At 36.1% G+C, this 25,098-nt stretch overlaps 1 protein-coding gene across 2 annotated transcripts in view; it reads left to right on the top strand.

Moving 5' to 3' along the window:
• PPP2R2A (protein phosphatase 2 regulatory subunit Balpha) overlaps positions 1-21,508 on the top strand; it is a 79,495-nt gene extending 57,987 nt beyond the window's left edge. For both annotated transcript variants that reach the window (XM_045774143.2, XM_045774144.2), the window contains 7 exons: positions 4,363-4,528; positions 11,187-11,299; positions 11,990-12,167; positions 13,340-13,504; positions 14,398-14,567; positions 17,596-17,687; positions 20,781-21,508. In XM_045774143.2, coding sequence (XP_045630099.1) covers positions 4,363-4,528; positions 11,187-11,299; positions 11,990-12,167; positions 13,340-13,504; positions 14,398-14,567; positions 17,596-17,687; positions 20,781-21,060 — 1,164 coding nt within the window. In that variant the 3' untranslated portion in view covers positions 21,061-21,508. The remainder of the gene's footprint in view (positions 1-4,362; positions 4,529-11,186; positions 11,300-11,989; positions 12,168-13,339; positions 13,505-14,397; positions 14,568-17,595; positions 17,688-20,780) is intronic.
• Positions 21,509-25,098: the final 3,590 nt, after the last annotated feature.

The raw sequence follows: 25,098 nt of genomic DNA, 5'->3' as shown, positions 1-25,098 counted from the left end.
TGTGTTTACTGGCCCTTTGGATATTACCATTTGTGAAGTGCACATGTTTCCTACTGGATTTTCTGTCATTTTTCTTCCTGATTTGTGACTTTCTTTACACTTTTTAAGTATGAGCCCTTTGTCAGGTGTATTTGTTGGAAGAATTTTTCACTCTCTGTCTTACCTTTTCGCTTTTCTCATTGGTGGGTTTTGACAAATAGGGGTTATTAATAGACTAACACAGTACAGTTTATCAGTTTATCAATGATTTCCTTGAGCTTACTGCTTTTTCTGCCTTGTATCAGAAATACTTGTGTACACCAAGGTACCAGAAGACATATGTGCCAGATCTTTTAAACTTGTGCTTATTAGTGTGGTAGTCACTTGCTCCATGTGACTATTCAAATTTTGATTAATTTAAATTAAATACAATTTCAAGTTCATTTCCTTAGTCACAGTAGCCACATTTCATATGCTCAATAACAGCATGTGGTTAGTGGTTACTGTATTGGACAGCACAGATATAGACAATTACCACCACTACAGAACGCTGTCTTGGGCAGTGTTGTCCTAGAACCTGATTATTGAACATTCACATTTGTATTTCTGATTCACCTGGAATCAGTTTATATGAGTGGTTTGAGGTAGTGTAGGGGTCAAGTTTCATTTTCTTACATATGAATAGCAAATTGACCAAAACCATTTAATAATAAGACCATCCTGGCCCAGCAGTGCTACTTTCTTGTGATTCAGGGCTATTTCCGGGCCTTTTATTCTATTCCATTGGTTTATTTGTCAGTACTATGTGAGTACCACACTGTCTTCATTACTTTGCTTTAAAACTTGGTCATGATATAGTATACTTTATATATTTATGAATTTTGTTTGTTGAAATGTGTAATTTCATTTTTGTGTACTGTGTTTTCAACGTACAGGAAAAATACTATATCTCACATCTCATTCTGTTTCCTACTTTTTTTAAACTAAGAGCTATGTTTTCAAGATCCTTTTGTCTTACTAAGTGTACCTCTAACCCATTTCTTTGCACTGTACTCTAATTATCAGGTTAGTTCCAACCTCCTTTACCATACCAGCACCACCTTTTATTCTCTTCGGTCATTTAGAAAATTTTTATTGAGTGCCAGATGTATGCCAGGGACTGTTACATGTGTTGAGGATAAAGCACTTCTAAATTTATTTTATTTATTTTTAAATATATAAATATTTTATTTAAACGTGTATATATATTATATAAATAGATTGGTTAAGAAAGTAGGTTCTCTCTTAGTGGTCATAACAAGCTACAAAAAAGGGAGTTGTAAAGAGCTATGCAAGAAAAACAAATGTGCGGCATTTCTAGAATGTGTCAGTTCTCTATGATTGTAGGAGAATTTTTAAAACAAAAAAGCATTCTGTGATTTATTCTTCTTTGGCACAGTGTTGAAGACAGGGAATTACATTTCCTTTTCTTCATATTTTGCTCACTGTACTTAGTTCATACTTACTTTCATACTTGCTCACTGTCATGATCATTATAATAATGTAAACACATCCCTCCCCGAGTTTTAGGCAAAATCTCACTGCTGGCTAAGGGTCCAGCTCTCTGCAGTCCACTAAATCAGTCTCCATTCATGCATTTGTTTTATGGCTTCTTCTGTTTGCTTCTGCTCCTGTTTTTTGTTCTTGTTGATTTGTCTTTAAAAATTCTTTCACTGTTATTTTAGTGGAGTTTCAGGAGTATGGATGCTAATACATGACCCCAGCCTGGCATCTTTAACTTTGTAGTTGTAACGTTCATCTTGTGTGATGTTTTTTTTTTCTCTGTTGAAAAGAAACAGTGCTTCTTGAAATCCATTAAGACTGCTAATCACCTCCTAATTTTGTTTTTGTATTCTGTAATAGATCATGTTTAGACCCATGTAATAATTACTGAGTTTTTAGGATGATGGGTTTTTTTTCCTGTTTTAGAAGATATGTTCATATGTTTTGTGCTTTTTTATCATCTTTTGTGTGGTGACCCATATAGACCCAGTTTTTACATAGAGAACTATATGTGCTTGCCCTTGGTTCTCTTTATTGCTAACCTGAATTATGTGGACCTTAATTTCTACTTTTAACTAAAGTTTCACTTACACAGATTACTTGAAGGTAGGGATTCTGTGTTTTAAATTTCCCTATACTTCTAGGACCTGATGTGTACATAGTATCGTAGCTTCTTGTTTAAGTTCAAAACACAGCATTCATATTAAAAATTGAATTGCTGTTACAGTTTTTTTGGAGAGCAACATGACAAACTATTTATTACATATAATGTGTTTGTTTCAGGGGTACAGGTTTGTGATTCATCAGTCTTACACGGTACACGGTGCTCACCACAACACATACCCTCCCCAGTGTCCATCACGCAGCCACCTCATCCCTCCCACCCCCCTCCACTCCAGCAACCCTCAGTTTGTTTCCTGAAATTAAGAGTCTCTTATGGTTTGTCTCCCTCTCTGGTTTTGTCTTATTTCATTTTTTCCTCTCTTCCCCTATACCCTCTGCCTTGTTTCTCAAATTCCACATATCAGTGAGATCATATGATAATTGTTTTTCTCTGATTGACTTATTTTGCTTACCATAATACCTTCTAGTTCCATCCATGTCGCTGCAAATGGCAAGATTTCGGGCTTTTTTATGGCTGCATAGTATTCCATTGTGTATGTGTGTACCACATCTTCTTTATCCATTCATCTGTCGATATACATTTGGGCTCTTTCCATAGTTAGGCTCTTGTGGACATTGCTGCTATAAACATTGGGGTGCAGGTGCCTCTTCAGATTACTACATTTGTATCTTTGGGGTAAATACCCAGTAGTGCAATTGCTGGGTTGTAGGGTAGCTCTATTTTCAACGTTTTGAGGAAGCTCCATACTGTTTTCCAGAGCGGCTGCACCAGCTTGCATTCCTACCAACAGTGTAGGAGGGTTCCCCTTTCTCTGCATCCTCACCAACATCTGCCTGACAAACCTTTTAAAACAGTAGTTTTCCATGGAAGGTTTATGAATTTCTTCTAAGGCGATATTAGCATCTACATATTTAATAGATAGGATTATTTGATGTGGTATAAAAGTATGGTAATGAGACCAGGGTTCTAATCCCCACTGTGGATTATGTTTTGTAGTGTGCCCTACATTCTTAATATTGGCAAACTCACTAATAATTGCTATTGCTATCAGAGGGTTCAAATGTAATTGGACCCATGAATGAAAATCCAGATAATCAAGCTACTGGGGAAAAAAAAAATGCTTTTAAGATGATGATTCAATAAGATTTCCCTTCTGTATGGAGAGAATAATAACTAGTGAGCCATTCTTAAAATCAGGTAATCATAAACATTTCATTTGATAAATTCACTTTTACTTTAAAATAATTGACTATCAGTAATACCTTTCCTTGATAAACTATTTTCCCATAGGTGATTCTTTGAATTAGACTTTTAATGTTTTTGATGGAAAGACTTTTAATTATGTGATAATAGGTTTAAAAGATAAATTATTTATGGTTGCAATTCTCACTTCTGTGAAGGTATTAGTGTTAACTGAAGAAGTTCATAAGTAGTCTCTTTATCCAATAGCTTTAACTATATTCACTCACACTGATACTAAATGAAATAAATCATCAGTGTATGCTAGGCTCATAAGAAGGCTTACTAAAGGAGGGGAAGCATTTGTTGATGGGTTTGTGGGATGAGGTTTGCTGTGTAATGCTGAGTGTGGACTTTAATGAGTAACAGAGCTCTGTTACAGTGGTCTTTGGGTGGGAAGTCAGGGTCAGATGATGCCATTATATTGATGAGAGCTCTTAAATAAGATTTTTTCACCAGTGAAATGACCTAGAGGCAGGCATGAGAAAGGAAGAGGAGGACAATACATCATACTAAATCTGATTGAAGATTGACCCTAAAGTGGGTAGAGACAATGTGCCGCGGCCAGCTGTTTCAGACAAGCTTGTCTTATTTAATCTTCCCTTTTTATTTTTAATTTAATTTTGTTTAATCTTTCCTTTTTAGATGAGCTCTCTCATTAAGGATGCCTAGATTTTTTTTTTACCAGTAGTCCTCTACCATTATATAATGGTAAATTAGTAATCAAATTGATCCATATTTTAATGTCACCTTTCCTATTGAATTGGGCTTAATTGTTATTGGGCTTTATTTAGCTTTTCCCGTTTTGCGGAGGAGCAGTTTTATTTATTCCTTGAAGGCCTTAAATATAAAAAACCGTATAATTGTATTTAAGTTGCAAGTAATTAACCAGAATTTTGCAAGCTCTGTTGGAATTAAGTGCATGTTTTTTGAAATATTTCTCAACTATGGTCCAAATATTTTTGTTTCCATTTTAGAACAAAATCCAGTCTCATAGCAGAGGAGAATATAATGTTTACAGCACCTTTCAGAGCCATGAACCAGAGTTTGACTACTTGAAAAGTTTAGAAATAGAAGAAAAGATCAACAAAATTAGGTGGTTACCCCAGAAAAATGCTGCTCAGTTTTTATTGTCTACCAATGGTAAGTGTTAAATTTTTTTCCTTTTATATGCCCCTTATCTACATATATCCTGTACGATACTTACCCCTTTACAAAGAGGAATAGGTGTTCAGAGATTTCTGCATATAGACACTTGGAAATATGTCTTCCCCATAGAGAATGTGTAAATTCTTCCTTTTTGTCTTCCCTTTTTTATTCTCTTCTAGTTTTTAAATTCTATGAAAAAAGTCCTCAGGTATCAGTTTTCTTTTGGTACATACACAGTCTGTAGTGAAAAAAACAAGGACTTTACCACTGGATTTAGATCAGGTATTTTTATCCCACTTTTTGGCTTAGTAGCCTTGGGCAGGTTATAACTTGAGTCAAATTTTCCTCATCACCAAACTGGGGATGGTAGTATCTATGTAATAGCACTGTTACGGGTAGTAAATGTGGTAACTCCTAGTATACCTAGTAAGTTCTCATAAATGTTGAAGTGTGCCTAAACTCTCCAAAGAGTATCTCAAACTATAAATACAGATTACTGTATCAAAGGATGGTCTCCATTTCAGGATACTTTCTAGGGGAGCACTCTTCCTACTTGATCCATTGTTTAGTAAGGACACAAACTGGAGTCGACATTCTGCCTTCTTGCCAACAAGCCTCATGGGCGGGAGAAGATTCTTCTTACATTGTTTTGTCTGCTCAGAAGTTATCAAATAAGAGTTAGAATTGTGTAATGACTACCAGAATTTTAAGTACTTTATGACAAGTTTAAGGATCTTTCTTTCTTTCTTTCTTTCTTTCTTTCTTTCTTTCTTTCTCCTTCCTTCCTTCCTTCCTTCCTTCCTTCCTTCCTTCCTTCCTTCCTTCCTCCTTTCCTTTCCTTTCCTTTCCTTTCCTTTCCTTTCCTTTCCTTTCCTTTCCTTTCCTTTCCTTCCTTCTTTTAAAAATTTAATCATTTATTCATGAGGGACAGGGAGAAGCAGGCTCCCTGCTTATGCGGAATTCAGTCCCAGGACCCTGGGACCATGACCTGAGCCACAGAGGCACCCTCTTCTTTGTTCTTCTAAATTTATTTCATATGGGTTGTTGTGACTTGTTTTATCATTGGGGGCTTGGGTCTGAAGAGAACCATTAGAGTGATTGAAGGGGACTTCCAGGTTATGGTTAGCCATAGTCTGTAAAAATTTAAATCTTCTTGAGGCTGGTATAAGGCACTATTAATGAAATCAGATTTTAGAACCTAGACCATACCATTCTTTACCATTTGCTGATTGTAAACTCAGGAGACTTCTGGGGTGACATGGTGGAAAATGCCAAGTGCCCATTTCATCCCGTTTAGGCCTCATCACCCACTCTATCAAGTTCTTAGAAGTGCATTCCATAAAATGGTGTTACTAGCTGACACCATACATGTTTGCTTCCTTTTAGGTGCCCATTTTTCTGGGGCGCCTGGGTGGCTCAGTCATTAAGCGTCTGCCTTCGGCCCAGGGCGTGATCCTGGCGTTCTGGGATCGAGCCCCGCATCGGGCTCCTCCGCTGGGAGCCTGCTTCTTCCTCTCCCATTCCCCCTGCTTGTGTTCCCTCTCTCGCTGGCTGTCTCTCTCTCTCTCTGTCAAATAAATAAAATCTTTAAAAAAATAAATTGCCCATTTTTCTGATTGTCAAAGCTCTCCCCAACTAGCCCACCAAAACCCTTTACCGCCTCTCTTCTCACATCACTGCATTTGCCTCTCTTCTTATTAAAAGAAAAATAAATTATTTAAAGCTTATGACTTAGAGCATTATAGATGGAGGAACTATGTTTATTTATGTCGTATGTTGGCTTCTAATCTTGGTTCAGTTTTAATTTATATGGTAAACTGAGCTATTTCAAATAGCACTTCCAATACTGCTCTTTCACTTCAAATCATACATAGTCCTATCATTTATATGGTTTCTACTTTTGGAAATAAATGCCCCAGGTTAGTGTGTTGGGACATATATAATTCATGTATTGGGGTATTCTTAATAATTTTGGCAGTTCACTTCTTATGGGATAAATTACTTTCCTTAGGGAAATGTTTAAAATAAAGGCTGAAATAGGATAAGGGAGCCCTACATACCCATCACCCAGCTTCAGCAGTTCAGTTCATAGCCGGTTGTTTTTTCAGGTACTTCTGCTTCCCCTCCTTCTCAGTGTTGTTTGGAAACAAATCCCATTTCAATTCATTTATGGATTAAATCTTTATTACCTTTCACTTCTCCGTTGATACCCACGTGTGTCTTCATGCAGGTTTACACGTGCTCTCTGATTTGAAATAAGCAAGGCAGTGTTTAACCATGCGAGCCTTTCTAGACCGTAAACTCTACAAAAGCTCAGTAGATGGAGAGACCACTGGGAATTCCAGTGGTTGGGTCTTGGGTATGTGACTCTATGTAGTATTTTTCTGTAGACGGAAACAACAGTATCTCCCAAATAGGTTTACCAAGTAAATTTTAAGTCCTTGATTAATAATACAAATTATTTTAAAGGGCACTGCACAAAGCATTCTAGGTTTCTGTCTTGTGTTGTTGTTAACTGTTCATGAATGTTAAATAAAATACAGTTATTTGGGGCTATGTTATTTTTTTTGTGCTAAAAAATAAAGCCCACTTTGGAAGGATAGAACAAGCGTAGGAATTTTGCAGACTGCTATGTCTGGATGTGGCGGAATGGGAAAAGGATGGAAGGATTAAAACTTAAAGCTGATCTGGAAAGCTTTATTGTTTAAAAAGAGAGAAAGTAATCATAGGAGAATGTCAACATCTCTTAAATCGAAGTAATAATTTTATATTATTTGGTATAGTTGTCTCTGTGAGATTGAGCATAATAATACCTCCTCCCCCCACACGTAACAGGCCTTTCCACTCATAAAAGATGAACTCTCCTATGGGAGATCGGTAGAAAATAGGACTAAACATATCACCTTTGACCAAAAGTAATCTTACTTTTGTCTTTGCGTTGGCTTTCCATGGTCTTCATAAACTGTCCACTGTTTCCCAAATCAGTTTTACTTAAACAACTTCATAGTGCCCTCCTTACAACTTTAGTTCATTTAATGTTTCTTCAGGTGACTGTTCTCCTTCTCTTTCATCTCCTTTTGCTTTCTCTGCGTTCTCCTCAACTCTTCCACATTGCAAAAGTGTCCACCTCTAACTTGGTGACCGTGGGTCTTGAATATATGAGTAATACAAAGTTTACTAGTAAATGCCTTTATGTTTTAACAGCTTGTTAATAAGAATCTTTTTAATAATAAAGCTGCATTCCCACAAAGGAAACTTGGTAGCGTGGTCTTCCCTGTCCCAGTCCTTTTTTTATGGTGAGAGGAACACTGGGACTTTTGGACTTCTGGAACCCTCTTTACTTGTTAGTATTTTTTTTTAAGGTTTTATTTATTTATTTGAGAGAAAGAGAGCTAGTGTGCATGAGAAGGGGGAGGGGCAGGGAGAGAAGCCGACTCCCTGCTGAGCAGGGAGCCCAACTCAGGACTCTGCTCTATCCCAGGACCCTGGCTGGCATCATGACCCGATTCAAAGGCAGATGCTCAACCCACTGAGCCACCCAGGCCCCCTTTACTTGTTAGTATTGACAGTGTAGGGAAGAAGCACCATAGAGTAGTGGTTCTTAACCTTTTGGAAATGACAAATTTCTTTGAGGAATCCATTCCCTTTATATAAAAATATGTATATTTACGTAATTTTGCGTGCAGTTATGTGGAGTTTGATTATTGTCACGTACCTCCAGTAGGCCAAAAATTGTAGCTAAAAAAGTCACTACTACAGAGCTCAAGAATTTTGATTTTTTTAAAAAAATTTGTTATACTTACTAAAATATTTTATTTCTGACCTGCCTTTTTCCTAAGCATTGCACTGAAATTGTACAGTACTTTTCTATCCTGTGTTTATGTTATTAAATTTTTTTAAACCTTTTTTTTTTTTTTTTAAAGATTTTATTTATTTGACAGAGAGAGCGAGCGAGCACACAATCTGGGGGCAGGGGCAGAGGGAGAAGCAGATTCCCCACCAAGCAAGGAGCCAGATGCAGGACTCAATCCCAGGACTCTGGGATCATGACTTGAGCCAAAGGCACACCAACTGAGCCACCCAGGCGCCCAAATTTTTTTAACCTCTTAAGTGACAAATTTTATCACTTAAAAAATGTGTTTTAAAAAAGTGTAATATGTTTTAAAAATCTGTTTACCCAGTTTTTCATGATTAAAAAATAATAATTTTCTTCCTAAAACACTATTAGGAACCATAAACTAATTATATCTTGTTTGAAAAGTTTGATAAGTACATTGTGATTTCTTTTTTTGGATCTTTGGTAAGGATGATGAATTTGTACAGGCCATAAGACAGTAGTGGGGATTGGGCAAGGGCAAGCTTTTCATCCTTATTTTTAGATGATAATTACTCCCAAAATTAAGAGTTTAGGCTTACTACATTTGGGGATAAGTAGAATATCCTAAAATATATAAATCTTTACCTAGACATAGCACATAGAAAACACATATGACTTAACTGTAAGATAACTCTGAACAAGATTACTAGGGTATAGATTAAGTAGTAGATTATAGGTTAGTAAAGTTAGCAATTTTTTTCTGCTTACACTTTATCCTTGCAAAGGGTATCCACAGGGTTGGCTAGCATCTTCCTCATTACCAGGCAGAGAGAGGTGGCAGGACTAGAGGAGTCCCTAGAAGTGTGACAGCATTTTAGAAAGTGCCTCTATACACTATGTTTCAAAATTGTACCCATTGGCTTATGAAAGGACCATTAAGAATGTGATTCTTTTATATGAATGCAATTTGAAGATTAAAACAAAAGTACTAAATAAACATGCATGAGTCCATAATGATTTTTTTTTTTTAAAGATTTTATTTATTTATTTGACAGAGATAGAGACAGCCAGCGAGAGAGGGAACACAAGCAGGGGGAGTGGGAGAGGAAGAAGCAGGCTCATAGCGGAGGAGCCTGATGTGGGGCTCGATTCTATAATGCCGGGATCACGCCCTGAGCCGAAGGCAGGCGCTTAACCGCTGTGCCACCCAGGCGCCCCCATAATGATTTAAATAAACAAATAGTTGAATAAATAAATAAGCAGGGAGAGGAGATGCTTCTTACAGGAGAATTTCAAATATATGGATGGATGCTCTTCCTTATAAGGACTGTAATTTAATTCTTTACGTGTGGGCTGGATTTTAGAGATTCATTTCCAAAGACTAGAGTATGGCAAGGGGGAAATTAATAACTTTGCAGTGGAGAAACCTGGCAGATACTGCCTTAACCAAGTGAACAGTGCTCTCATCACCAGTGGAAAAGTCATGTTGATACCATGTATACCTTCACTCACCTCTGATATTCTCCCTAAAAACCAGTGATCCCAGTCTGATCATGAGAAAACAGCAGACATACCCATTTGAGACATTCTGCAGTACCCCACTGCTGCTTCTCTGAACTGTCAGGATGATGAAAACTAAGAAAAGTCTAAGAAATTGTTAAAAGACAGAGAGACTAGGGAAACTTGACAACTAAATACAGTGTTGTTTGGATTCTAGAACAGAAAGGGATGTTAGTTGAAAACCTGGTGGATTCTGGGTAAAGTCTGGAGTTTAGTTAGTAGTAATGTACAGTGTTACTCTCTTAGTTTTAACAAATATAGCATGGTTGCCGATGTTGACATTAGAAAAATTTTGTATAATGGAAACACCCTGGGCTATCTTTGCAACTTTACTCTAAATTTACTCCAAATAAGTGTTTATTTAAAAAAATACTATTTTAAAAAGTAAAAAATACTATTTAATATATTCTTGATACCTAGGAATTGTGTCTTAAAGAACTTGGGGACATAGCTTTTAATTGGTCATTTTTTTTTCAGACCCTGACCAACTTGACTTGAATCCCTAACACAACAAGGGAAGATAGATATAAACAGAGGCATCCAGTCTATGAAGGAATTTGTGGAGTCTTTGGTAGGATCTGCTAGGAAGTATGGGACCAAGGGAGATACAGATACTCCTTTATCATTTTTATTCTAAATAATAGGCTGTATTAATAACTGTTGTTTTATTTTTTAAAAATATTAAGTACATACGTGTATGTGTTTGTACTTAGAGACATGAGGTGCTTACACACATACACACAAACACAACTTTTCCCTTCCTCTCCTTTAATTATTTTTAAAGGACAAGGACCTGGCTCTGACTTGATTTTAATATCAAATGGTACTTTGAGGGCTGCCTGGGTGCCTCAGTCGGTTAAGCCTCTGCCTTCGGCTCTGAGGCCATGATCCCAGCGTCCTGGGATCAAGCCCCATGTCAGGCTTTCTGCTCAGTGGAGGGCCTGCTTCTCCCTCTCCATCTGCCTGCTGCTCTGTCTGCTTGTGTGTTCTCTCTCTCTCTCTCTCTCTGTCAAATAAATAAATAAAATATTTTTTAAAAATGGTACTTTTGAGTGCTGTTAATGTATAAATTTGTGATTACTGTACTTCTATGTATATGTGTTTTTAATTGCCAGGTAATAGGAAGTTTTTTTTTTTATTAAGTCACATAAGAGATTTTATTCTTGAGATCCCTTTAGGTGAAATATGAAATAGCGTGTTTGAATATGCCTTAAAATGTTCTTCTTCTATTAGTAGTATTCTTTTTTTGAGGACTTCTTTCATTTTTCTCTCCAGATAAAACAATAAAATTATGGAAAATCAGTGAAAGGGACAAAAGACCAGAAGGGTATAACCTGAAAGAGGAAGATGGAAGGTATAGAGATCCTACTACAGTCACTACACTACGAGTAAGTACTTAAGAAAAAATGATGGTAATTCTGGTAAATAGTGTTCTATATTCATATATTCTAGATCCTGAGCAGAACTCGAATAGGATTAACTATAATCTGCCCCCTCCCAACAATTTTATAACCAGATAGGACATTAAAAACTCCCGTTTTAAATAACCATGTACCACATAGAGGTCTCTCTGTGCCAGGGGCTAACCCAGGACCCAATGCAAGACTGTTATATACAATGCCACATTCTCTTTTGCCCTCATGGTTTGAATGTCAGCTGTTGCAACCTTAAGTATCAAGATTAATTTTCTTTGGAGATAAAAAAGTGGGTGGAAACGGATCAGATATTCTAGTTGCTGCTAAGAAATACCAAGAATTAGATGCTCTGGGCTAATTCCCTTCCTAGCCTGTTCAAACCAGAAACATTTAGCTTTGCGAGTCTCCAGCAAAAGATTGGAACTAGAAATTCTAGCACAAATTCTAATAGTATTGCTATCTATAAAAGAAAGTAATTAACCAAATAATTTATTTTTCTTCTCATTTCAACACTTTAAGGATCAACATCAGTTGCTTTATAAAGCTAAATCTGTGTAATGTTATAGTGTTCCCTCAAAAACTAGGATAAAGAACTGAACCTTAAGTGCCATTGTAAATAGTGAGCATTTTGTAATGACCGTTTTTCATGTGTCTTATTGACAGGTGCCAGTCTTTAGGCCCATGGACCTAATGGTTGAGGCCAGTCCACGAAGAATATTTGCCAATGCTCATACATATCACATCAACTCAATTTCTATTAATAGTGATTATGAAACATATTTATCTGCAGACGATTTACGGATTAATCTTTGGCATCTGGAGATTACAGACAGGAGTTTTAGTATCCATTTGGTTTATTTTTTTGGTGTTTGGTAAAGAAGGCTTTTCATCTCTCCTTCATGTATTTGTATTTCTTCTCTTTAAAAGTAGCTTCTTACTTTATACCACTTTTTCTTTGTGCTTAAATGATTAAACAGTGGGGGAAGTTCTTTGATAAAGAACATAATGTACTGATTTAAAAATAGGATTCTTGGAATTTTAAGTACTATTATAGTAAGTTTAGTACTTAGTACTAAATACTTTGCTGTAATACTATGTATATTAAATACAATTGTACCTATAAAAACATTTTTTAATGGTTAAGTATTTTATAAAACAAATTTGTGGAGTATTTATTAAAAACGTAATTCTAAAAATATTCTTTAATAAGGTTGGCAAAAGAAATTCGCACAAGTCATGATGCATGGTGGTATAAAGTCAATTGAAATATTCTCCAGACGCCATTTTCATTGTTTATATTATGCTTCTAAGATTTTTCTGTACAAGTGTGTGATACAGACATACCTGGCATACACAATATACATATAAATCTAAGATTGTTTATAAATATATTTAAGTATCTTTTTAAAAAGGTTTTGATAAATGTTTGCAGTTATTACTGCTAGTGTTAATGTTATATGTATTTTTAAATAGACATCATTTGAAAAATTTACTGTAATTCATATTCTACCCACAGTATATAAAAGAGCCTGTTTCCTGCTCCATTACCAGTCTAGTTAGTGAAAAGTCCTATTTATCAACCACTTATATTTCTTTTTGTTTTTAAAACAACTTTTTTATATTAAGTGAATCCGCTCCTTTGTTTGTGGTGCAGATAGGTTCCCCTTTTTTGCCCCCTTGAAGTTTTTTACTTCTGTTTTCTTTAGAACATACACTTAGTCGTGTTAACATTTAGGAAGATAAACTTATCAGTCTTTTCCTTATGGCTTCTGGGATTTGTATCATACTCAGAAAAAGAGGCCCGTCTACATTCTAACATGGTTTCTTCTAAGATTTTTTTCCATGCATTAGAAGTTTTGATCCCTCTGGGATTTATACTCCCTGTAAGGAGTAGAATGCAATTCGGAATTAATACTTGTGCTTAAGTTTATGAATGAATTTTAGATTTGAGAAATGTAAAATTATATTTGCCCTTTTTTCTAAGTGGAAATTCCTTAATAAAATGCTATCCAGATATTGTGGATATCAAGCCTGCCAATATGGAAGAGCTAACAGAGGTGATTACGGCAGCAGAATTCCATCCAAACAGCTGCAACACGTTTGTGTATAGCAGCAGTAAAGGAACTATTCGGTTATGTGACATGCGGGCCTCTGCCCTCTGTGATAGGCATTCTAAACGTAAGTGTACTCTTTTTTTCGAATGATAACATTTTCTGTTTTTTGAAACTAGCATCAGATGTGATGACTACATTTAGATAGGTTTAAAAGTCTGAAAACCTGTGTGCCCAGGGCCTTCTGCACCCTTTGGTAAGCTGTCTGACTCCACATGAGGCATTATAGGTTATTCTACTGGAAGAACATTAAAGGCTCTTTTGGGAGCATGTCTGTCAATGTTCCAGTAGATACATTTTTAAATGGAGTATTATTTGGGGGGATCTTGGGGCTGGGCTCTCCAGCTCTTTATTCAAGTAGAGTTTTTTTCCTTCCCTCCTTCCCTTCCTTTTCTCTTTTCCTCCTGCTCTCCCTTTGTTGTTCTCTGAGAAGAGATTTCCTTGGTTTAAAAAAAAAGTTTGAAAAAGCACTGGGTTTAGAAATTAAGGGGTTGCATTATTATTGTCTTCATGTTGTTATTTTTAAAACTCATGAAAATTGGTACATGCCTGTTACCAAAACATTTTTACCTGGCCACTAAAAAAAATAAAACTTGGTGTAAATTTGGATGGTGTGTTCCCTTGCAGTGACAGTACAGGCAAAGTCATTGAGGTTTCTGCAGAACCTACAAACCTCATGTACTTTGGCGTCAGACGTCCTGTCTGTTCCTGGTTCTGCTAAATCAGCTGTAGGACCCTAGGAGTATACTGTATACTTTTGTATCTTCAGTGTCAAAGTTACATCATTCCCCTTAAGAAACTTTCAGGGAGGTTATGTTCTTATAGTCAGAGAGATGTTTTTTGGTTCTGCACTAGTCTGTCATCTCTAGCTCACTCTTAGGAAGTTTGTGAATGGTTGTCTCAGCAAGTGCTTTGTCCAAGCCAGAATATTACACAAATTGCCCTTTTTTTTTGCTTTAGTGTTTGAAGAACCTGAAGATCCCAGTAACAGGTCTTTTTTTTCTGAAATCATCTCCTCTATTTCTGATGTAAAATTCAGCCATAGTGGTCGATATATGATGACTAGAGACTATTTGTCAGTCAAAATTTGGGACTTAAATATGGAAAACAGGCCTGTGGAAACGTACCAGGTATTTGCAGTTTTTTCTTTCAATTAGTATATAGCCTATTTACTTCTAAGTCTTTATAGAGAAGGATTTTGTACGATGTGTTAATCCCAATACAGCATGGTTGACCCTTATTAGGCTTTTTCCTTCAGAGATCCATGAGTATGTTGCTTTTCCATATGTTAATTTTATATATACTTTTATAGGTTGTGTTGTCTATTCAGTTAAAGTGTGATTTTGCTACCAGCTTGGTTCAATATTGACAACTTTTTTCTGCACCGCTGTCTACATTTAAAGTGAGGAGGGAAGAGTACTCTAATAAGGTCTAGGTGTGGAAGAGTATTGGGGAGAATGGCCAGTCCTAGTGGACATGTCCTCGTTGGAATATGTGCAGTAGTAGTTGAACTAGAGCTTAACTTAGGCATGCCCAGTCAAATAGACTGGCATTCTGCCCTTTGGCTTGTAACTGTTGTCTTAGGCTAAAGGAGAAGGGCTTGAAAGCCCAGCAGATGGCTTTAGGTGCTTGGCTGTCTGTTGTAAGATGTTAGTTCTGGGTTCTTTTCTTGTCAGCCAGCCACTACCATTGATCCCATCCCCTATCCCTTTCTTCTGGAGAAGAGAATGAAGACATGCATAGCCAGGGACAGGGTGGGGGGCAAGCAGAAACCTGGGGTAAGCCCTAGACTACAGTGTGGAAAACACTTAACACTGTTTTTAAGAATACAGAATTTATAAACGGTACCTTTATGTTGTGTGTTTTCCATAAAATTAGAATGTTGTTTTTCAAACCTTTTAATCCTCTTTGACAATATAAACTACTTAAGACTCTCCTTAATGGTATTTGAAATTTTAAAATAAATGCTATGTTGAAACAAAAGCAAAGAGATAACATACGGCTTTGTTTTCAAATTACATTTGTGTAACTTCCAAGAGTGTGATCTATCTCCTGGTGTTTCTCACCACCACCACCATCTCTGGTTGCCATTGAGAGTAATTGATTGGAATCTTAACTTCATACTCTTAAAATTGTTTGGTGAGAAACCGTTGTATGTGCATTCTAAAACTTTGTTGAATTGTTTTGATTTACCAAATTTGCAGTTTTTCTGCTTATGCTGAATTAGTGATTCAGAGTAGAGTCACATTTTATACTCAATGTGTGGAGATTCAGCAGTTGTTGAATTTATATAAGCATCTTGCTGAGCTGTGTGTGACTAAAGGGTATTTTGATCTTGTTAATTTTTTGCCTCCTGTCCTGACCCTACCTGAGTTGCAGTTCCTCAGTGTTAACAGATTTGTACGTACTGTCACATAGACATGGCCTGAATCATTCTATTATACTTGAAAGTTGAAATGGACACTTAAAATTACTTTAGATTGTTTCAAAAGAATAGAGAATTCTAAGCATTAGTTCTTTTTTAAGGCTCTGTATTTAAGTAAAAACGGTTAGTTAGTTCTTTTTTAAGGCTCTGTATTTAAGTAAAAACGGTTAGTAAGTTCAAGACAATCCCCCTACCCCGTCACAACGAAAGCTTTGAAACTTTACTGCTTTGTAATTTAACAATGTTAATATTGAATTGCATTATTTCTCAAAATACATTTTAAATACCATTACTTATTTTTTGGTTTATCCCCTTGTGAAATACTACTGAATTACGCTTCAAAAAACAGGTACATTTTCATTAGTTTTGATATTCTTTGAGGAATATCAAGTGATACGATTTTTTCAGTGATGCATACATTGAGTAACTATATTATAATTGATCTTTGAACAACATAGTTTGAACTGAATGGGTCCACTTTATATATGGATATTTTGTTCTATAAAAAACAATAGAGTACTGCAAATGTATTTTCCTTGTGATTTTCTGAATAACATTTTCTTTCCTCTAGCCTACTTTATTATAAGAATACAGTATATAATACATATTACATATACAAAATACATGTTAACCTTATGTTATCAGTAAGACTTCCCCAGACAACAGTACACTATTAGTAGTTCAGTTTCGGGGAGTCAAAAGTTATATGTGGATTATTTTTTTTAAGATACATTTGAGAGAGGGGCGCCTGGGTGGCTCAGTCGTTAAGTGTCTGCCTTCGGCCCAGGGCGTGATCCCAGGGTCCTGGGATCGAGCCCCGCGTCGGGCTCCCTGCTCTGCAGGGAGTCTGCTTCTTCCTCTCCCACTCCCCCTGCTTGTGTTCCCTCTCTCGCTGGCTGTGTCTGTCTCTGTCCAACAAATAAATAAAATCTTAAAAAAAGAGAGAGAGGGTGAGAGCACGAGCTGGAGGGGCAGAGGGAAGGGGGAGGGAATTTGAAGCAGACTCCACCCTGCACATGGAGCCTGACATGGGGCTCCATCTCATGACCCCGAAATCATGACCTGAGCCAAAACCAAGAGTGGGATGCTTAACTGACTCTGCCACCCAGGCGCCCCTGTGTGCGCATTTTTGACTGTGCAGGGGATTAGCACCCCTAATCCTCACGCTGTTCAAGGGTCAGTTTTAATTTATCAACAAACCAGGGCACAGCCATGCTGTGCATAGCATAGGCACTTTAATGATAATGTAGGCTTCAGTTATTTATGCCCAGAAAGTGGTATTTAAAAAGGAAGTAAAACATAATATTGAGTATTTTTTTTTTATCAGCAGTTAATGGACTGAGAAAACCAAGTGTTGACATATTCAACTATTGCTATAATAGTCTTTAATTATTCTCTTATCTGTACCATTTTCAAATGTATTTTAGCCTAAATATTTTAGTCCAGCTTATGAGGAGTTCATGTGTCATGTCCCAAAGGGTATTTTTCTCTGTCCTACAGTAGGAAAATACATGTTCATGGAAGGGGCCTCATTTGTTTGTGAAAAGGATAAAATGCCTTTATTGTTTGTTACTAAGAGAGTTGAATTTTACTGATTACAGCGTATGTATGTGTGTCTATATTTTCCTTTAAAAAAGGGGGGGACTTGTTTAAATATTTTCCTAATATCAGTTAGCAGATCCTGAGGTGTAAATTAGTATATCTATAATAATATATTTATATTTAAAACCCAGGTTCATGAATACCTCAGAAGTAAACTTTGTTCACTGTATGAAAATGACTGCATATTTGACAAATTTGAATGTTGTTGGAATGGATCTGACAGGTAATTGATTTTAATTTGAACTTCTCATTCAAATGTGCCTTTTAAAAGAGGAAAGAAATGTGCTATTTCACTTCTCTAATATGATTGACGTAAATTACAAATCCTCACTTCATTTTCCCCCCCGTTTGCTTGAAATAAATTCAGTAATCTTGTAGCAATAATAGCAGATAAAAATTAACATCATGTTTCATTAGTAAATATGAAAATACACAAAAAACCTAGATATCTTAAATTATGATTTAAATATCCTTAAATATTTCCCTTTTATGAACCAGATCAGTGACATTTTTGACATGTCAACAGTTAAAATGGTGGAATTTCAGTTTGGTGGTTCATCTATGAAACTTTTGAGAAATATTTAAGCAGTGGATATTTCATTTAGAATGTTAAACCCTCATGTTTCCAGATACCACATTAATATCTTATAGAATTGGTAATTACTGTATATATTTTTAACCATATTACCATGAGTAATTAGGGTTTTTATAATCCACAACTTTGCCACGGTATATGATTCATTTTTACTGTATCGTGAAAATGTGTACCATTATTGCCAAGGACAAATAAGTCTTAATCTTTCAGTTTTTCCTTATCAATATTTATTTACCATTTATTGTGTTCCAGTAGAACAAAAAGTAGTAGAAAACACAATTTTGGAATTACTTAAACTTGCCTTCAAGGTCATTAGAGGTACTTTTTATTTAACAGTAGTTTAATCAGTGGAGCTTGATAACATTCAAGTATCATGATGTTCTGTATTATAGAGGATGCTAGAACTTGGATCATTTATCTTTGGTGGGATTTTTAATATTATCTTTATCGGAATCTCACATGACACCTAGTAATAGGCTGGCCACAGTAAACCTAGACTCAGAACAAGCAGGCTTTGCCTTTGAATACCACTACTTAATCCTGAGAGGCATCAAGCAGGAAGAAGGAAAGGGAAGAAGAGAAAGGAGAAATTTGCAGACAGGAAGAGAAAGAAATTGATACACTAGGCTCTGCTGCACTGCTACACCAGCTCTTCCTCACGTCGTTGAAACTTACTGTTGGCAGTTTTAAGTTACGTTCCACTATCAAAAAGAAATTCTTGATTTCTCTTACTGTTTAAAAACTTGTTTTGAAATAATTTCAAACTGGGAGAAAATTTGTTAAGAGTGACCCAGTCTTATTTAGCCCTTACTCAGGTTCTCCTGTTACTGTTTGCTGTGTCAGTCTCTTCCTTTATATATGTCTCTATAAAGACATGCAAATAGACGCACATACTTTGTGAACCAATTGTGAGTAAACTCCAAACATGGTGCCCCATTGCCCTTAAACTTTTTAATGAATATTTCCTAAGAGGTAAGAGTCTCCTACATTATGACAGGGCAGTCATCTAAAGCAGAACAGTTCCTGTTGGCGCAGTCCTCCTGTCGATTCCACAGAGCCCATTAAAATTTCACCAGCCCTCTCAGCCATGTCCTTCCTAACAGAAGAAAATTCAGTCAACTATCCAGTCCCAAAGTATATGTAACATTTAGTTGTTCTATCTTGTTCTCCTTTAATCTGGAGCAGTAGTTCTTCATGATTTCCTTGTCTTCTGCGACTGTGGCATTTTTGAAAGACAGGCCAATGATTTCATAGGAGGTTTCTTAATTTGAGTGTTACCGAATGTTTCCTTGTGATTTGATTCAGGTTATACATTTTGGGCAGGTATACCACAGAAATGCTGACTTACCAAAACCTTTTAAAATTTACAAATAGCCATAGACCTAGGTGTCCTCATTATTAAAACCTCACAAATTCAAATAATATGGGGGTGCCAATCCAAATTAAATAAATCATTTTAAAAGAAATACAGTTTTATTACCCTCAGATACATGCACCAGTTTGAGTTTGATTAAAATGTTGTCAAGTGTCCTTTGGAGGAACTGACATTACTGAATAGATGGTAATCACTTGTATTTCATGAATGACCTATATAATGTATGATACTTGTAATTAGTCGTTTTCAAGCATTATTTAGACAGTTCCTTGATATTCTGTAATCTTATTTACAATAATAATTTAAACCATGTGGGAAGAACACGGTAAGTAATAATAGCAACAGACCCCTTCTAAATTAACAGTTTCAAATTTGTGAGGTTTTGCTTATTGAGTACTTAAAACTTAGCAAATATTGAGCAGTGATGGAGGGAAAGTTGCACTGACAGAGCTATCCTGGGTAGGGTTAAAATTCGGCAGCTCTTTAAACAGATACTATTAAAAATATTTGTCCCCCCCAAAAAATGCTTAAGATGTACATAATGTAATAATAGGTAAAATGATTTCCTGTTAAGACAGTATAGAATATAAATTTTTTTCTTAATATTCTGATTTTTTTTAAATTTTATTTATTCGTCAAAGAAAGAGAGAAAGCACACACAAGCAGGGGAAGCTGTAGGTAGAGGGAGAAGCAGGCTCCCCACTGAGCAAGTGCGGGACTCGATCCCAGAACCCTGGGATCGTGACCTGACCCCCAGGCAGACGCTTAACGGACTAAGCCACCCAGACACCCCAGAGGAGATTTCTTACAAGCATTGATAAGATAGCGTTATCCCAACCAGACAACATCCTGGAAACAAATTCTATAGTTTATAATTTAAGTCACAAAGTGAAGCATTGGTTTCTTATGAACAGCTATATACCATGAATTTTGAAGGCTTTTTAGAACCTGTGAATCCCACAGTCGGTTGGTATCTCAGGAAGCTACCAGTTTGGTTAATCATAAAGCCTGTAGTTGCAAAAATACATTCAGCAGAGGTTATTTCAGTACTACTAACTTAAGCTATTCTTGAGAGTACTTTCAACTTTGGTGATAGTTTTGGTAGTCATGAAAAGTAGCCATTAATAGAAATCCAAATTAACTACCACTAACTAGTACCAGACTGGTACTGGTTTATTTGAATAATTGGTCTCTGGATTGGTGTTGCAGATCAACACCCTAAATCCAGATCAGCTTGAAGTAGCTATTTCCTGTGGGGTAATAGGCTAGGTTTCATCACTGAATCATTTTACCGGAAATAAACTTTTGTTCACTCATTTGACTGCGTCCTCTGTTTACTTTTGTAGTGTTGTCATGACCGGATCTTACAATAATTTCTTCAGAATGTTTGACAGGAACACAAAGCGAGACATAACCCTAGAAGCGTCACGGGAAAACAACAAACCTCGCACGGTTCTGAAGCCACGCAAAGTGTGTGCAAGTGGCAAGCGAAAGAAAGATGAAATAAGTGTTGACAGCCTAGACTTCAACAAGAAAATCCTTCATACAGCCTGGCACCCCAAGGAAAATATCATTGCTGTAGCTACTACAAACAATCTGTATATATTTCAAGACAAAGTGAATTAGGGTTGGCATTCCCAGCAGAAGAGCCCACTTCCTGCTTAGTCAAGATAGTTGAATCTAGCATTCGTACCTAAAAAAGAGAGAGGTCCATTGTGGCGCCCCTTTCCAGTGTTTGACAATGTGCCATTCGACAACACATTTTTTATAGCTACATGGAGAAATCTCTGTGGATTCATCACTGTGGTGTTCTCCATGTCTGCTAGCCATGTAGGTAAGGGTAGGGCACTTTTAATTTAAATGACTTCTTGCACCATCTTGCCTAATGGACTAGATTGGACTGTATCAACATTGATTTACTCCACTTTTTATGCCTTCCATTGTGATGACGTCAAACACAGTGAAAGCCTTCAGTCATGCTTATGGGATTTAATTGTGTATCCTCATTACTGTATCATTTGTGGGGTACACCCCTCCCCCTTTTTTAAATTAAATACAGCTCATTCTTACTGTGGCTTGTAGCATTCCTCCTCTTCTGGCCTCCTGGACTCTACCCCTTCATCTCTTTTTACCCTTACCCCCTCCACCCAGTCTTGGTGGTGGTATATTAAAAAAAAGAAAGAACGAAAGCACACAAAATGAGTCAGTTTGGGGTCAGTGGTAAAGGGGGTATATGTTGCGAACAAATGTTTTAATAACAGTTGGCTGTAATCACTCCTTGCCGTGTCTGGCACCGAAAATAAGGAAAAAAGTACTACTACTGAATAAAAGTGACAAAGAATGGAGAATCTGGTTTTCTTTTTTCTTTTTAATCTACCTCTTTAAGGCAATATTTTGTGTCATACTTTTGGGCACAGTGAAATGAAGTGAGTTTCCATTGTTTAATTGGTATTTTTGTTAATTATCTTTAACAAGTGTTCTTTTACATGGAGAAGGAGAGGTCTTGGTTCTGTATGAACATGTTTTGAATATATATTGGTATTACTAAGGATTTCACAATCTATAAATTGCTAGAAATTTTTTTTTTACTGTGGTTATAAGATTATTGGATACATTGTATCTACACTTAACTCATCTGTTAATGAAATTGTTGTAAATGGGAACCAAATTTGTAGAACTTCATTTTTAAAGTCTTTTTACAGTGCTTAATTTCATTTTTGCCTTACTAAAGTCAAAGACTTAAACTTTTTTAACAGGTTAAAACTTTTTTTGTCATTCAATCATAAAACTATCCTCAAGTGATTTACAGAGATAAAATTGACACTGCACTATTTTTTTTTTTGTATTTTACTGCTTTCAAATCTGAATGAAATGTACTTTGCCATAGATGTTTTTCCTCTATTTTTGGTTTTCCAAAGTATTAATATTAAAGATGAACTTTAAAGGTACAGTGTTGAAAAAGTGCTTAATGGACTCCCAACAGCTGCCTCAAATAAAAATTTAGTAATCTGTATATGATTACATTTCCCTATCCAAAGATGAAGAGTACTCCTATTTTTAATAGGTAGAATGTACCTTTGTCAGTCTTGCAGAAGCTTTAATGGAGAAACAAATGGACTTTATTTTTAAACATATAAATCGAGTAGGCATTTATATTATTAGAGAATGGTTAGTGTGTTTTGGCTGAGCAGTAATAGACAACCTTGAATTTTCAAGGACTCTGAGTGCTTCTTCTCTGTCCACTACCTATTGTTCTATTCTCATCAATGAAAAATGATTAGACAATTCGACCGTAACTCCCTCTACAGTTATACAAATATTATGTTCTTGTAAGTTAACATTTTTAGCACACAGGAGAAATTTTATGTAATAAAATTACTGTATCTTTTGGACTTAACAAATTTGAATTTGTATTTAAACACATATGTCTGATAATTCTTAAAGTAATGGCACTTTTACTAACTTATTTGGGGGTCTTGGGTGCATTCATTTGTGTTATTTATTCTTCACATTTGACTTGGAGTGGGATATCCTCCTGCCACAGTATCAAACACTGATACTCGTCTCTGATCAGGCAGTGTTCCAGATCTTTTTGGAAGATTGTTTCCCTAAAGTTCGGGTATAGGTCTTGAGGTAATACCACCAAACAGCTCTTGGAAATTCTCTTTTGATTCAGCAGTAGCTATAATGATTCTCACCCATGACACTAAGGGTTAGTTTTTTATGTTTAAGAGAAACATTGCTAAAATTAAAATGCCTCTATAAAGGAATGCTATTATAAATTGTAATGATATTCTGAAGTATCAATTTTTAATTTATTTGATGTAGCAAACTCTTAAGCCCAGCCACTCATCTCATATGGTCATGGTTAATCTTTTTATTAATAAAAATTTTGCTTAGAATAAACTTAGTCTTGTCAAATTGCTTGTATTCTATTCTCTTGACACCTACATTCATACCCTATCCTTTCTGTCTTAACCTTTTTTTTTTTCTTTTTTTAAGTTAACAGTAGGAAAAATACTCTTTCTGTTAATCTCCTTTGATCTCTATTTAGTGGCTGGGCAATAGTTATTTTATAAATCTCTCACTATGTAAACACAAGTTTATATAACAACTAACTACTGGATATTAAGCTTTCTTCTGTAAAGCCTTTAGTCTTTTGGAATAAATACTACGTTCATGCACTTTTTTCCTTTCAAATTGTGAGGGTTTTTTTGTTTTGTTTTTTTAAGTGAGGATCTTTTTAAACCTTCAATGTGAGGAGGATTCTGGTTACAGATATTCCTAAAGAAAATGAGAAATACGAAAAAAACAGGTTCTTCTGGTGTGTAACAGGATTTATTTCAAGTAATAGGTTTTTAGTCTTGGAAAACATATATGTGAAACAACCACTACTGACAAGTATTTTTAGTGGAATGTAAATCTTTACCTTTTTAGGGAGCATTGCTTCCGCATCTTTTTTGTTTTTATCACGTATGTGTTCAAGTGGCGATAGTACTGTACACTTCTGGAAGAACAAAACCAAACCAAGGAAAGAAAAATGAGTGCTAGGTAATCGAGAACCAAGTCAATTTACTTTATTTAGGATTTGAGAGCACCACTGTATGGGGTATCTTCTTTATCCAATTGGTTGATAAGCTGTGGGTGTGTGTGCGTGTGTCTTACATGGCTAAAAAGGTTTTTCACACACCTCTTTCCCCTAAAACCTTGGAACCTGACCTGCTTCATTTTGTAAAAATGTGTATGAGGCCAAAACATTGTAACTCTAGTAGTAGTATCAAATGAGTGAATTTACAAGGTTTTGGGATGTTCGCAACTGCCAAAGATACTTTTTTAAGCATAATGATAAATTTTTTGTGTCCTTGGCATTTCATTGTACAATGGTATTAGCACTGTGACTGCCTCTGTGTAAGCATTAAGAAATGGCCACCTTAAACAATAAAAACAAAACCTAAAAACAAAGGAGTGCCCACCTTATGGGCTTAAAGTTAATACGTGTGAAAAGTTCCTCTTCAGCACAGAACCTATCATACTGAAGGTGCTACAAAGATTCCTCCAAAAGAAAGAAACTGGCATGAGGGGTAAAGCTCGTACTTGTTTCTTTTAATATTCTAGCTACAGTTAGGCTCAGTAGTCTGTGAACAGCGACAAGTTATTTGAGGGCTTTCCCACTAGGGGGCATTGGTTAAGTCCTGAACAGGTATTTAAGAATGCATCAACAGAATTCTAGTCCTGTACTGTAAGAGCTTAATTATTAAAAATTAAATTGGGAGCCAAATAAAGGGAAAGTCCAAAGCGTATTTATGTCCAGATAAAAGCAGTATTCAACGTGAGTACTAGGAGTGCTCAACTTAGGGCCCAGTCTGATAGAGGGGGATCCCACATGTCAGTTATGATGTCTGTCATGGTCATATCTTACTGGGGAAGCAACAAAAAGGAAGTTAGAAGAGAGTTTTGAGCTGTCAATCACAGTCTGCCCACTGATTTGCAAAATCCGATCCATAAGTGCCATGCTCGCTTTTTCCTTTACAAGGAGACCAGGAATTACATGTTGGTTTATGTCAAACTTTAAGTAAGTTAACTCCGGGACACCATTTCCTTTTACAAAGTAACTTCTATATCTTGAATACATGTTTTTCAGGAAGTACGAAAAGGAAAAATACC

The sequence above is a fragment of the Ursus americanus genome, chromosome 13 (assembly GCF_024610735.1).
Source record: "Ursus americanus isolate L20-20 chromosome 13, mUrsAme1.1.p, whole genome shotgun sequence".
Classification (NCBI taxonomy): Eukaryota; Metazoa; Chordata; class Mammalia; order Carnivora; family Ursidae; genus Ursus; species Ursus americanus.
The sequence above is the reverse complement of the archived record's forward strand: the minus strand, read 5'-3'. Positions and strand labels throughout refer to the sequence as shown.